Raw genomic sequence first — 14,711 nt, 5'->3', positions numbered from 1 at the left:
TTCTTATCATTTTACCTAGCCTTTTCCAATAAGTAAACAAATCCTGTATCCTGGTACATGTGTAAGTTAGAGGGTAAACATCCTTGATTATTACATTATCTGGGTTGAAAATTGTTTTTCTATAAATATTCCAATACATTGTTATGATTTGCAATTTTGTAAAATTTAGAACAGTGTTTAAGGGTACATGAAATTTGAAAGTAGGTGTTGGTGAGGCCCCAGCTTTTTTCAAAATTGTCATGGTCATTCTTATCTGAAATTTCTTAAGCGTTCGATATAAAAATTGTACCTTAAGGGTAAGTAATATTTCCAAGTTATAATCCTCAAATAAAGTTGCCTAACCCAGGTTTTTAAATCCTATTTCAACGCAAAAATGAATCATCTTTTTTTAATCGAAACATGTTAAGTATTTCTAAAATAATGCAATAACCTATGACGTGGGCTGTATATGTATTATAAAAACTCAAACTTGTTACCAAAACACAATTTTTATAACAGTAAGAGTAGTACATTAATAGACTAGTCACAGCTGTCTTTGGAAATAAGGAAATAAATGCAGAAAAATCCAACCCAGAGTTAATAACCTTAACGTTTTACTAACGGGGAAATATATCTCGTAAGCATTACGTTATCCTTTATAACTAAATTTAAATAATTGTAAACAAAATTTAAAAACAAGGAAATTACTATATTAACTGCGTATCATTTTGCCCATAGATGGCGAAACCGGTTCCATACCCCCTCATTTTCAACGAGTGTTTATGGATCGATTTTGGCCATTTTCAGATATATATATCTTCCTTCGTCCGGGTGGGAGGGAGAGGGTTGTAAAGTTTGTAAATCCAGCCCCCCCTCAATCCCACCCATCGTTTTCAATTGACGTCATAACTATAGCCTAAGCCCCTTTTTCAAACAATACGTTTTTTCCCATTGGCCAACCTCGTGCGAATACGGCGTGCCGAATAGATCCTAGAGCGTATCCGGAATTTCAAATCGTTTATTCGAAGAAAAAAGTTGGAAATCGCGTATAACTCGTGAACGTGAACATTGAACCGCGAAATAAGCGGGATCGGTAGAGAGAAAAAAGGCTTTTTTTATCTTTGCTCTTTCTGGATGTAGCTAAGCCTTTATAAGACGTTTCCAAGGTCTATTAAATTGCGGAAACGGATATGGCCACCTAACTGACAGCTGAATTTTGTTTCCCCAAAATGCCGAGCTATCATTTCGCCCCCCCCCCCCTCTGTCTTTCTAAAGGAAAAACATTCTCTTTAATGTTGTATACAATTTAATATTCCGGATGCATTTACTTTATATTTCGACGACAGGGTAATACCAAAAGTGGATAATAGTACGCGAGAAGTATCCATCTCCATTTACTCTCCTGCTATAGTGAGTTGCAGGCTAAGAAAAACAAAATATATAGTACAATCGGCGCAAGGATGCCTCAGATCGTTTCCGGTCATTCCACCGCGCGAAATTTGAATTTGGCCATTTTACGGTCAAATTCGAATTTTGCTCTTTTTGTCGTCTTTTAGCGCCATCTAGAGACCGAAATTGGAATCTTTATTTTTTAATTTCATAATTGTGGTGGCGAGCAAATTTAAAAGATAAGGCATTCCTATCATTCTTAAATTTAAAATAGTATGTATAATTATTTAATTTTGTAAATTTATTTCTACGTCTTACAGTTAAATCGGCAGTTTCTTTTAAAATAGTTACCACGCTTTCTTGGGGGTAACGTTGTCTTAATGAGCTATAGACGTTTAAAATTATATTTTTAACTTACCTGTTAACAATAAACCTTTATCATGCTTTTTATAGAAACCTCTTGGGCTATTTAAATTATTTGGAGCTTCAATTATCGAACCTTCTTTAGCTGCATTCAGTAATGAAACTCATGACAACATGAAATTAAAAAATAGATTCCTATTTCGGTTCCTAGATGGCGCGAAAAAACGATGAAACTCACGAAATTTGAAATTGACCGTAAAGTTGTCAAATTTAAATTACGCGCGGTCGACTGGCCGGAAATGGTCTGAGGTATCCTTGCGCCGACTGTACTATATATTTTGTCTTTCTTAGCCTGCAACTGACTATAGTTTTTTTTTTTTCAAACATTTTTAGTGGGGAAAATGTAAATAAATATCTTTACGCAGTCTAATATTACAGCGTGGATATTGGGACGCGTCAAAATACTTAGAACAGGGTTACCACGGTACATGGAAAACCTGGAATTCCTGGAAAAGTCAGGGAATTTGAATATGGGTATAAAAATCAGGGAAATGTCAGGGAATTTTAAAAATTAGTCCAAAAATCAGGGAAAAGGTGAAACTATCCCAATTTTCTTCCTATATTTCACGGATAAATTTCCTATAATTCCTTTAAATGGAATATAACCTACAAAGACCCCTTCATTTTTTAAATTTCCCTGTACAGTGGCGCCAGTCAGGGAATTTTAAAAATTAGTAAAAAAATCAGGGAAATTAATTTCGGTGGCAAATAGGAACCTTTTACTAAAATATTGGTTAAAAAATACAAAATCTTGACACAAAAAAAATCAGGGGAAATCTCCGGAGATGGTCAGGGAAGACCTGGAGAAGTCAGGGAATTTGATTGTGAAAAAACTGTGGCAGCTCTGTTAAATGCCGACCGTTTTAATTGTCTCGGGAAACATTGTTTTCGAGAATATATTTGTAAATATGATTTGAACCCGAACAACTGTCAGCGGATGGCAGATCTCTAACGCGTGATTAATGTTCTTGTTCTAAAGAAGAGTTAGAAATAGCGCGTAAAAAAAGTATATTTGGAGGATAAATTTCATTGTATTAGCAGTGGCGCGAATCACGTGTGTGCAAAAAGTATCTGGCATGGCTCTATAACCTTTTCAAAGTTCTGTCATTGGCGCCAAATCTTATTATTCATTTTTTCTCTCCATCGGTGTCGACTTCATTGTTTAAAAAAACGAGTGCTTGTCATTTTTCCCGTGACGTCGGAATATTAGAAGCAGGTGCGCGTCCAAGGCGACCATTGTTTTACTCGCGGCAGGTTTATTTCGCGGCAGAGGGCGCCGTTGTCATTGAAGACCCCGTTTCCGACGTTTAGTGCCTCCGAAATTCGATTTTATTATTTTAAACCAAATATTTTGAAGATTATTTATGATTAAGAAAATTCATTTTGGTTCAAGGAAATTTCTATTAGATTATACAAAAAACCATAGCTCTACTTGGAATGCTTATCCTGGCGTATCGCGTTATAATAAGATTAGTCTGACGGCTTTGGCCCCGCCTACGAGAGAAACAATCCCATCTGCGCGCGCTCCCCTCTCACGTTGTTGTTTGTTAAGTTAACATAGTGACGTCAAAAAAACCGTCAGCCACATCGATACGGAAATCTGCCGCGATAAGCATTCCAAGTAGAGGTATTGATTCCTGGATTATATCAAGAATGTCTTCTGTTGCAGTACTTGAATACATATTTGATTGTATAGTAAGGTTTTATTGATTTTTGATTTAAAAAAAAGTTGTGGAAAATCGCATTTTTTACTTTAGTTGATTTTTTTTATAAACTTTTTATTTTACAATTTTTCTTTTTAGTGAATTTTTATTATATAAATTTGTATTTTAGTTTTTTATTTTATCAATTTTTATTTTAGTTGATTTTTATTTTATCATTAATCATTTTAGTTAATTTTTATTTTATCAAATTCTTTAAATATTCATGCCTTTTTTCTTGAAAAAATTTATGAATAACGAAAATTTTAATTAATCCTAATTAAATTTAATTAGTAATTTTAAATTAGTTTTCCTCAGAATTGGCTTTGCTACCAAAACTATTTCTTCACAAATTGATTAATAATTTGCTAAAATTTCAAATAATCTTAATTTCATTAGTACTTGTAATTTAGTTTTAATCAGAATTGGCATTGACAGATAACGTAGTTTTGTACATTTTCATAAAAACATTGAAATATAATTTGATATTAATGATTTGAAAAATAGTTTGACTTAGATCAATGATTTGAAAAATAATTTGATTTAGATCAATGATTTGAAAAATAATTTGATTTAGATCAATGATTTGAAAAATAATTTGATTTAGATCAATGATTTGAAAAATAATTTGATATAAATCAAGGATTTGAAGAAAAAAATTGATATAAATCAATGATTTGAGAAATAATTTGATATAAATCAATGATTTAAAATTTTTATTTAAATAAATTAATTAACTTTATTTTATTTTTAAATTAATATTTGATTTAATTAAAATTAATATAAATCTAAAATATTATTAAATGGCTGCGTGTAAAGACAATAACTATTTTTAAATTAATTGGATATATTTGAAAAATGAAATTTAATTATTGCCACTGTGTATAAATACTATTATTTGCAAGTATTAAAAAGTGGTCTAATTTAATTCAAGCATACGCTGTAATTTACAGTGTTACATATTTCGTCGTTAAGGTGTGCGCCGGCGTTTTTTGGGTTTGTTACGTAAAAAATAATTAATTTATCCAAGAACGGGTTTTTCAGTCAGGAAGTCTGGCGGGCATACTTTTAAAGTTTTTATTTCTTTCCAAAATGGTTTTATTATTTTTAATCGGCATCGTATCCTGGTGGTCGCGCTTTCCCGCAACCCATTAAAGTCGGTTATCGACGCTGGCAAATTTAGAATTAATTTAGTCCAGTCACGGCTATGTTGAAAGATTGTGACAAGTGAAAATGTCCATCTATTGTCACGTACCGCGTTCGCGTTGGGTGTCAATTTCGACTGTCATCCGCGAAAAATTTAGTTTTTTTTTAACGCAATGAAAAAATAGTTTTCATTTACATCACAATCGTATTCATTATATTTCTATAACTTCCTATAATTACATTATTTTATCATTTTTTGATATTGATGGTCATAAGTGTCTCGAACAAAATTACGTCAGTTTTGTGTTTTTTTTTAAACGATTTAAATAATTTAATCAGATATTTTAATTGTTTTATTGATTTAATTTTTTTATCAGAATTGGCTTTGCTACAGAAACTATTTATTCACCAATTTATTAACAATTAAAAAACCAATTTAAATACGACCATCCCTGGTTATGGCATCACTCTGATTCAAATTTGAAATTTTAAATTCTTTAATTATTTTTGGTCAGAAGTACATTATAAAATATCCACTAATTTTTCAAAATACGTTTCGCGAGACAAAAACCTGGGTTGAAATACTACAAAAGTTGACTTTTTAATATTGTATCAGAGAGTGCAATAGGCGGTTAAATAAACCCCTCTCTGACTGTCTTGCCCCCCTGTTGAAAAATGCCACCAGATCTATGCATAGAAAATTCTCAGCTTTGCCAGTATAAAGATAAACCAGTTATATGTCCAGTCGCAGCAGCACAAACTCTATAATCGGCTATGAATTATATTTTATTTAAAGGACTATTTATTCAACCAAATTCCCTTAAAAAAACCATTCGAATTTAACTTCGTAAGTATGTATTCTCCAATAAATCAACTACAAATTTTCTATTTTTCGTATAAAATTTTCAAGCTTTTCTGTGATCACCCTGAATTTATTTAGCTCTACCACGGACGTAAATTTACAGTCCATGGCTCTACCAAGAATATATTTGATTCTACCTATGGAAAATAACTATGCTTATACTCACGTCGTCAGTTGCAGGTTAAGAAAGGCAAAATATCTAGTACATTTGGCAGAAAGATCCTAGCACAAATTTCCGGTAATTTCGAATTTGGCCTGTTTACGGTGGAATTTACAATTATACCCGCGCGCGTTATATAATTTTTGGAAATACCGTCTATTTCGTTATAGTTCGAAATGATAATTAATTAATTTACATAGGTAAGATTTCAAAATAGTTGTAATAGTTTATTTTTAGTACTGCAAGACTACAAGTGAGGCATACCTAAATAAATTCCGTTTGGCGAGTCCAGGGTAAGTATAAAACGGGTAATGACGATATTTCCACGTTGACGTACATCAACGCACGATTTGATGATTGTTTAGGAGCATAATACTAAAAATACGCTACAATAAAGCTTAAAATTAATAATATACATTAAATATTTATTGGTCACATTTACGCAATAGACATTTCTAAAATGGATTAATATAGCATGGGTAGGAACCTTCGGGAATTGCACAGAAAATAGGCGAAATTCGAATTACCGGAAAGTCATGCAAGTATATCTTTCCTCCAAATGTACTAGGTATTTTGCCTTTCTTAACCTGCAACTAACAAGGGGACGACCCGAGGTGATTTTCACCGATTTTGTTTAAATAAGGTGGATTAGTAGACCTTTATGTAACCTGATTCTTGAAATTTCCCTAAAGGAAAAGTTTGGATGGGCTTTAGTTTTGCCATGGCAACCAAAAATGTTTTTCATTACTTAAAAATCTACTTTTTCCTATGGAAATTAAATCGCAGATTTTTAGGGTCTCACCCCTTTGAAAAAATTAATGATATTAAAAAAATTGTACACGCATTTACCCAAATTAACCTGAATTTACCCAATGTACAAATTAATGTAAAAATTTTAAAATATTAAAATATAAATTATATTGTACATTGGGTAAATTCTGGTTAATTTGGGTAAATGCGTATACAATTTCTTTAATGTTATTCGTTTTTTTATTTCCTAAAAATCAGCGATTTCTCCATGTTAATTTCCATAGGGAAAAGTAGATTTTAAGTAATCAAAAACATTTTTGGTTGCCATGGCAAAACTAAAGCCCGTCGAAACTTTTCCTTTTGGGAAATTTCAATTTACATAAAGGTCTGCTTATCCCCCGAATTTAAACAAAATCGGTGAAAATCACCTCCGATCGTCTCCTTGTTAGTATACACCAATGAGATACCTAACTGATTTAATTGACTTTAGGGGGGGGGGGAGGAGCTTACTGCTAGAGCGTGAGGAGGGGGGATTAATAACCACGCTCAACATAGTCATTCTCGGCAAGGATAAATAAATACATTCTTTTGGTTCCAGCATAATTACGTAACCAGTTAATAATAAATTGAAATTCCTATTTCTAAATTCCATCTACGTCAAAACTCTATTCACGAAGGAGCTATTCAACTCGATAACGGGTTTGGGCACTTGACATTGAGGTAATTGCTTTAACGGTCAAAGAAAAAAAACTGTAACTTAGTCACCCCGGTCGTCATATTGGAGACGGTAATTTTCGAGCCTGACCCAGATTCGGCGAATGGGAGGGCTCATCCGAGTGAATTATGTACCGTCACCGGCGCATCTCCAACACCGTTCTCTAACCATTGACGTCCGTTTTCCAGCGTGCTACCAGCTTATAAACGAGATTATCTCTATGGAGTGTATAAAATCTTCAGCTGGCCTTCGGTAAAAAAAAGTGTATTTATTTTCGGCTGCAAAATGACAATAGGTCGTTAAACGCACACGCCAATATTCTCAATTGCCGACAGATTTCCGATAAAGCGTTTATTTCCATTTTTTTTTTCATTACAATTTTACCGCGACATTATCAAGAAAACTTTGAAAATCCTTAACCATTTTTTTCTTTATAACCTTGCACAAATTTTAAAATTAAAATAATTTTAAAATTTATTTTATTACAATTTGACTATTAACCTATTACCTTTAACTCAAATTACTGGAAAAACATTTAACGACCTTACCAAATTATTTCTTTATAAATTATAATTATTTGAAAATTTTAACCGAAATGTAAATTTTATTACAATCTGACTATTAACCTATTACCTTTAACTCAAATTTGTAGAAAAACATTTAACGTTCTTACCAAATTATTTCTTTATAAATTATAACTATTTAAAAATTTTAACCAAAATGTAAATTTTATTACAATATGTTTATTAACCTATTTCCTTTAAATCAGATTTCTATAAAAACATTTAACGTCCTTAAGCAATTTTTCTTTATAAATTACAATTATTTTAAAATTTGAACCAAAATGAAAATTTTATTACAATCTGACTATTAACCTATTACCTTTATCTAAAATTTCGAGAAAAGTATTTAACGTCCTTAATCATATTGCCATAAAAGTCGTCTGCCAATAAGCGGTACGACTTGTTTTACATAACTGCAACCGCTTGTACTACACGTGTCGTCTTTTCAGAGAAAACAAAAATGCCAAAAAAGAATGATAGAATCCTTCAAATTAGCGGGTTTTTGGTAAAACAAAAGAACTCCTTTTGCTCTCCCCCCCCCCCCCTCTCCTTCCACGCGGCGTTTCTCTTACGTCACGAAGTTCTTTTCAACGCCAAAATATCAAGCGAACGTCTCCGGATCAGCTCTAGAACTTCGGTAGACTGTAGTAGACGCGGTTTGTTGAGAAAGTTTTCCGTCACTTTAATTGGGCAAAAATCTTTTTTATTCATCGCGGGCGAAGTCGCCATCTATATCGAAACGAAGGAAGCTGGCAATTTCGTCGAATCGAATCGAGAAAAGCCTCGGGTGTTAGTAGCGTTTTACGGTCGTCCGTTACGTATTGTGGATAAGCCGTTAGCGTTTCAGTTCGGGGCGCACGCGTCGATCGAGACAGTTTTCGAAGAAAGCGAAAGGGGATCGAGCCACGCGACGATGGCGAGCGTCTGCAGTCGCCGGAACGCATCGGGCCGGATCCGGGCCGCCGAATTCCGCCAGCAGCCGCCACGACGGAGCTAGGCGTGGACGAGGCGCGGGACGCCGCCGGGCCCTCCTCGGCGCTGTCCGAAGAGGGCCGTCCCGCCTGCGACGACCCCCAGCGCCGCTGCCTCGGCCGCTTATCCACGCTCTTGCGACGCTTCTCCAAGAGCCCGGTTTGCCGTTCGTGCTCTCGCCGACGACGCCCCAAACGCGGAGCTCGGCCGGACGCCGACGTCGACTCCGCGGCAATCTCCGATAACAGCAACTTGTTGATCACCGTAAGATAACATTTTTATTTTCACGTTTTACGCCGTAGTTGGGGGCGGCTTTCCACGCGATGGCTCGCTGTCACGTCTTTCATTCCGTTAGTGGCGACGGAATAGAGGGTACGGGGGTACAATGTACCTCCGCAGATTTCTATGGAGGGTACAATGTATGTTTGTACCCTCTAAATATGGTACTTCCCATATTTCTATGGAGGGTACAATGTATGTTTGTACCCTCTAAATATGGTACTTCCCAGATTTCTATGGAGGGTACCATGTATGTTTGTAACCCCTAAATATGGTACTTCCCAGATTTCTATGGAGGGTACAATGTATGTTTGTAACCTCTAAACATGGTACTTCCCAGATTTCTATGGAGGGTACCATGTATGTTTGTACCCCCTAAATATGGTACTTCCCAGATTTCTAGGGAAGGTACAATGTATGTTTGTACCCTCTAAATATGGTACTTCTCAGATTTCTATGGAGGGTACAATGTATGTTTGTACCCTCTAAATATGGTACTTCCCAGATTTCTATGGAGGGTACCATGTATGTTTGTAACCCCTAAATATGGTACTTCCCAGATTTCTATGGAGGGTACAATGTATGTTTGTAACCTCTAAACATGGTACTTCCCAGATTTCTATGGAGGGTACCATGTATGTTTGTACCCCCTAAATATGGTACTTCCCAGATTTCTAGGGAAGGTACAATGTATGTTTGTACCCTCTAAATATGGTACTTCTCAGATTTCTATGGAGAGTACAATGTATGTTTGTACCCTCTAAATATGGTACTTCTCAGATTTCTATGGAGGGTACAATGTATGTTTGTACCCTCTAAATATGGTACTTCCCAGATTTCTATGGATGGTACAATGTATATATTTGTACCCCCTAAAATTGTTCTTCCAGATTTCAATGGGGGGTACAATGTATATATTTGTACCCCCCTAAATGGTGCTTCCCAGATTTCAATGGAGGGACAATGTATTTATTTGTACCCCCTAAAATGGTACTTCCAAATTTCAATGATCGGTACAATGTATTGATTTCTATCCCCCCCCCCCAAATTGTACTCCAAAAAAATTCATAAATCATATTTCGCTCTATAATTTTACAAATAGATTGGATTTATAGACAAATGGCAATGGATAAAAAATCGAAAACCATGAGAGAAAATAAATGTTTGAAGCATTATAATCGATTTTATAGTTATTGTATGGACCCAGAATAACAGTTTGGACAATAGTAACAAATGGTTTTCAGTTATTTTTAACACGATTTATACCCCACCAAATGCCAAAAGTCTGGTAATGATGAACTCGGGTAACTTAGAATATTGGCCAATAGTGTAATCCTCCCGCGCTTACCTTTTGGATTGGGAATCGCCTTGTACGGTTATCCCTTGACCCAATACGTTATCTTCCTGATTAGCATTATCGCCCCTTATCGCTGACTTCGCGGCAATCACCCACGCGTTGCGGGGAAACGAACCGTACGCAGGGTGTCCAGATTTCTTATATTTTCCTATATTTTTAATGCCTTCCTTTAAATTCCTTTATTTTCACCTATTTTAATATAATTTCACGGTCTTTTAAAAATGAAAGAACTTTTTTGTACGTGTCATGAAACGTCTAGTGAAAACCCTGCCACTTTCGAACAAAATCTTGAAATGTACGGGCTTTACTGGATCACTTATCAGATTTACAATGCAAGAAAGCAGTGAACAAAAAATTACCAGGTGATTAGAGTCAAAGTATACCGATGTGCAATAATTGCATTATTATTTTTTCCTATATTTTCCTATAATTCGACTATTTAGTTCCTTATTTTCCTATATTTCGACTATTTAGTTTCTTATTTTCCTATAATTCGGCCCTAAAATTCCTATTTTGCCTATAAATTTTTCAAAGCCTGGCGGTTTCTTCGCTAATTTACATAAAATCCTTGTGTAACAAATTAATGGGCCAACTTTACTTTCGCTCATATAACCTAACCAGCAACACCTGTTGCTGGTTAATCGGGTTACGTCATCTACCTTTCCAGGGTATTCACTTCGCCGCGTTAGGTCCATTGCAGCCTGGGGAATGTTACGAAAATATACAGTTTTTGTAGGAATGTCCAGTAGCGTCGACAGAATCTCGTCAAGGGAAGGATCAGCTTATGTAAAACTTCTGAGATACCATTTCGCATTTTGAGTTAGAAAAAATATTTTGCATTTTACATGTTGAATTTTGAGTTTCTAGGAAATTATTTTGCATTTTGTGGGTTTGATGTGGGGAAAAACATTTTCAAAATGCTTTTTTAAAATGTGTTTACTCTGGTACCATCATCGCGGCTCTTGTAGAGAAAGTTCGTCTGCTATTTACTCCCAAGTAATCATAGAAGCAAACGAACATTCGTACAGTGCCACCGCCGTTTTTCCCACGCTGGCTGCGAGGACGCTTTTGAAATCTACGTAATAATTAGTTAGTAATTATTCAATTTTCTCGCGTTTACAATAAATTCATTGTAAATGTATGCGAGTAATTAAAAGTAAACAGAGTGCATTTGTAAAAACCATTTTCAAAATGCATTTTGTATTTTTATTTTGCGCTGCAAAAACCAATTTACATTTTATATTTAGAAAAACCAATTTTCAAAATGCATTTTTGTATGGAGAAAGTATTTTGCATTTTACATAATTGCGTTTTGAGTTATGGAGAAAGTATTTTGCATTTTACATACTTTGCATTTGAGTTATGGAGAAAGTATTTTGCATTTTACATACTTTGCATTTGAGTTATGGAGAAAGTATTTTGCATTTTACATTTTGCACTTTGAGTTATGCATTTTGAAAAAAAAGCATTTTGAACAACCCTGCTAAGTAGTAATTAAATGTAATCAAGAGGATTACATAAATTTTTAGTTTATGTTAGTAATGCACGAAAATTATTAATTAATTTACCAGAAGAAAAAAAACGAAAGTTTAACAATAAATAAAATGTAAAACAAATTCAATAATGTAAAGGTATTTTCAAATACCACAACTTCAATAGTTTTTGACACGCGCTTTGAATTTATCGCAATTGCACTTCAATGCAAAATATTTGTAACCGATAGATGGCGGTAATGTTATTTAAACTGGCAAATTAAAGTTAAATATGCAATTTCTATCAATTAAATCACTTAAAGTAATCGGGTGTGCGTATCGTAGGTAATCACGGTAATTATTTTGATGTGGGGTGGCGGAGTGGCTAGCACCTTCATCACGCAGCAAGAGGAGCCGAGTTCGATCCCAACTTGTGGCACTTAAGCTACGTTCACAATTACCCCTAAATTCGCTTCGTTTAGATAACTGGTTTTTAAAACCAACGTGAGAAATCGCTTCTTGTTGGTTCGGGAAGCAACTCGTCCAAGTCGGTTCGCTTAGAATCGCTTTCAAAACGACAAGGCGGGGAAGTAAAATTGCTCGTATTTTCAAAAATAATGGGATTAAAATTCTAAATAATGTCAAATAATATTACTGTTACTGTATGTATAGTAAATATGATTAACTAATTGTTTTGGAATAAAGTTTAGTATTTTAAAAATTCTGGTCATAATTGGAAATGACTTTAAGCCTTGGCTATAAGCGAACCGGGGGTGAAGTGATTTCGCACGTGTGAACCAAGAATTATCGTCGGCGGTGATAACTGGCATTCAATTAGCCCTAAACTGGGTTTTAAGCTCTAGTGTGAACGTGGCTTTAGTGAAAACTTGGAACCACTACTTCCGCGTTAAGTTATCCCCCCACTGGTGAAATAATTTGAATTTAAATCGGAAATCAGGTGTTACACACGCTTACACTCTCGATTCCGTACAGATAGCGGGACACCTTGTGAACAGGTGTTCAGTTAAAGTTTTAATCTGTAAACGTATCAAATAGTACCACTACCTAATTAACAGGCGTTATTTGGTAGGAGAGGATTCGAGGTTGGGAAAACCCTTCCATTTAGCGCTGTACAATGTTATTCAACAGTCGCGACACAAGATTAGTTTTCACCAAGAAATGCTTCGTAATTTTGGTTCGTATCAAAGTCTCTTGTCTTTAGAAATTTATTTATAGAAATAATGTACCCATTTATACTTATGGTAGGTACGATTTTTAGCGTTGTTCCCAATCCTCCGTGTAGCTGTGCGGGGGTACTGGTTTTAGGCAATCGAGTAGGGTATCGAGTACGAATTTTTTTTCCCTCGAGTATTCGAGTCGAGTGATCGAGTACTGGATCAAGGAGAAATTTTCTCTTATTCGAAAGGATGATAAAATTAGCGAATAAGTAGATTAGTCCATTATGAAGATCTATTTGGTCCGAGTTTCGTGTCTTTTTGTTTGCTCGAAGACCTATCGGTACGAGTTATTTGCAAGTTTTTAAATTTCTTAAAATTTTATTAGGGTTTAGCTTTTTTATCCCCTTTCATAATGGACTAATCTACTTATTCGCTTATTTTATCATCCTTTACAATGCAGTCCATAGGTGGTTCCTTTTAACTTATCTTATTCGAGTCAAGTAACTCAGAAAAAACCTCGAGTAATATTTTTAACGAGTCGTGTTATCCAGTATACTTGATTATGAGCTGATTTTATTCAAGTAAGTGTCCTTACTTCCGCCTGTATATTTCAATGGCGATCACGTGGTTCAAAACGTCACAAACAGGATGTTCCGTCCAGAGGTCTCACTTAAGCCTCGTCTGCGGCCCCTCTTTTGTTATGGGTCTATTAGGAAATTAAATTTAAAATGAATATAAACTAACTTTCAATGCTGAAAAATATTCCTTTAATTTAAATGAACCACAGTTTCCACAACTTCAGTAACATTATTGTGACTAGTGATATATAATGACTAATATACTAGGCTATTAGCCTAATTATAGTAATTAATAGTAAAATAAAAATACAATATACATTTTTTTAAATTATTTATGTACCGTTTGTCCGTATATTGTTTAGGAAGTTAAGACTCGTGAGTTCTAACGGCGGCCGACATCCGAACTCGCGAAATGACATCAAAGTGACACTCCAAACCAAAACGTAATCATATTGTTTGTAGAAAATCCCAAGGTCATTCATAGCTTTTGTCGTTTGTGCGTTTTGTAGGTACCGTTTATTATTGCCACCCCAAAAAGCTACAAAGACCCATCTTTGAACTTACAATTGTTAGAGCAGCTTATTCGAGTAATCAAGTACCCGACTATGAAATTTTTTTGGTACTCGATAATCGACGAGTATTTTCCAATTACCAGAAGAAAATAGGGGAAGTACGTATCTGTAGCTTTGAGCCGTAGAAGTCGTCGTGTGACCCACGAAAACGCCTTTTTACGCGTAATAAACCAAACTGAAAAAGTAGTCCTACTTTTGTTTTGATTCAACACGGCTATAATCGACGAAAGCAAATACGCCTTAGCTCAAATAGCAGAGAATGAGAAGGGCAATATGTTACAATTGTTCAATTTAAGAAAAATGACTTTTTAAACGATGTATTCATCCGCGATTTCCCGCCAAACCGTTTTGGCGCGAAAATTCGTGAAAAGTGACGCCTTTCCAAAGCTGACTAGAAGCGTACTTCCCCCTATTTTCTTCTGCAATTACTTATTCGAGGTCGAGTTCGAGTACTCGACCTGAAAAAATGCTGAGTACTCGATGATGTTCGAGTACTCGCACAGTCCTACTCATTGGTTCCCTATATACTTATATCTACGGACGTATACATACATATTATCTTGTTTAAAGTAGAGATTACTGGCCGTAATTTCATACCGGATTTCAAGGGACCTGG

The 14,711-nt window shown here is 34.9% G+C and overlaps 1 protein-coding gene across 1 annotated transcript in view; it reads left to right on the top strand.

The window, feature by feature from the left end:
• The first annotated feature begins 6,134 nt into the window (after positions 1–6,134).
• Positions 6,135–14,711, top strand: part of LOC149925132 (uncharacterized) — a 61,504-nt gene continuing 52,927 nt past the window's right edge. Inside the window, exons 1-2 of the mRNA XM_090161701.1 lie at positions 6,135–6,138; positions 8,520–8,923. Coding sequence (XP_090017827.1) covers positions 6,135–6,138; positions 8,520–8,923 — 408 coding nt within the window. The remainder of the gene's footprint in view (positions 6,139–8,519; positions 8,924–14,711) is intronic.

The sequence above is a fragment of the Leiobunum rupestre genome, chromosome 10, assembly GCF_980474605.1.
Source record: "Leiobunum rupestre chromosome 10, qqLeiRupe1.1.hap1, whole genome shotgun sequence".
NCBI lineage: Eukaryota > Metazoa > Arthropoda > Arachnida > Opiliones > Sclerosomatidae > Leiobunum > Leiobunum rupestre.
The sequence above is the reverse complement of the archived record's forward strand: the minus strand, read 5'-3'. Positions and strand labels throughout refer to the sequence as shown.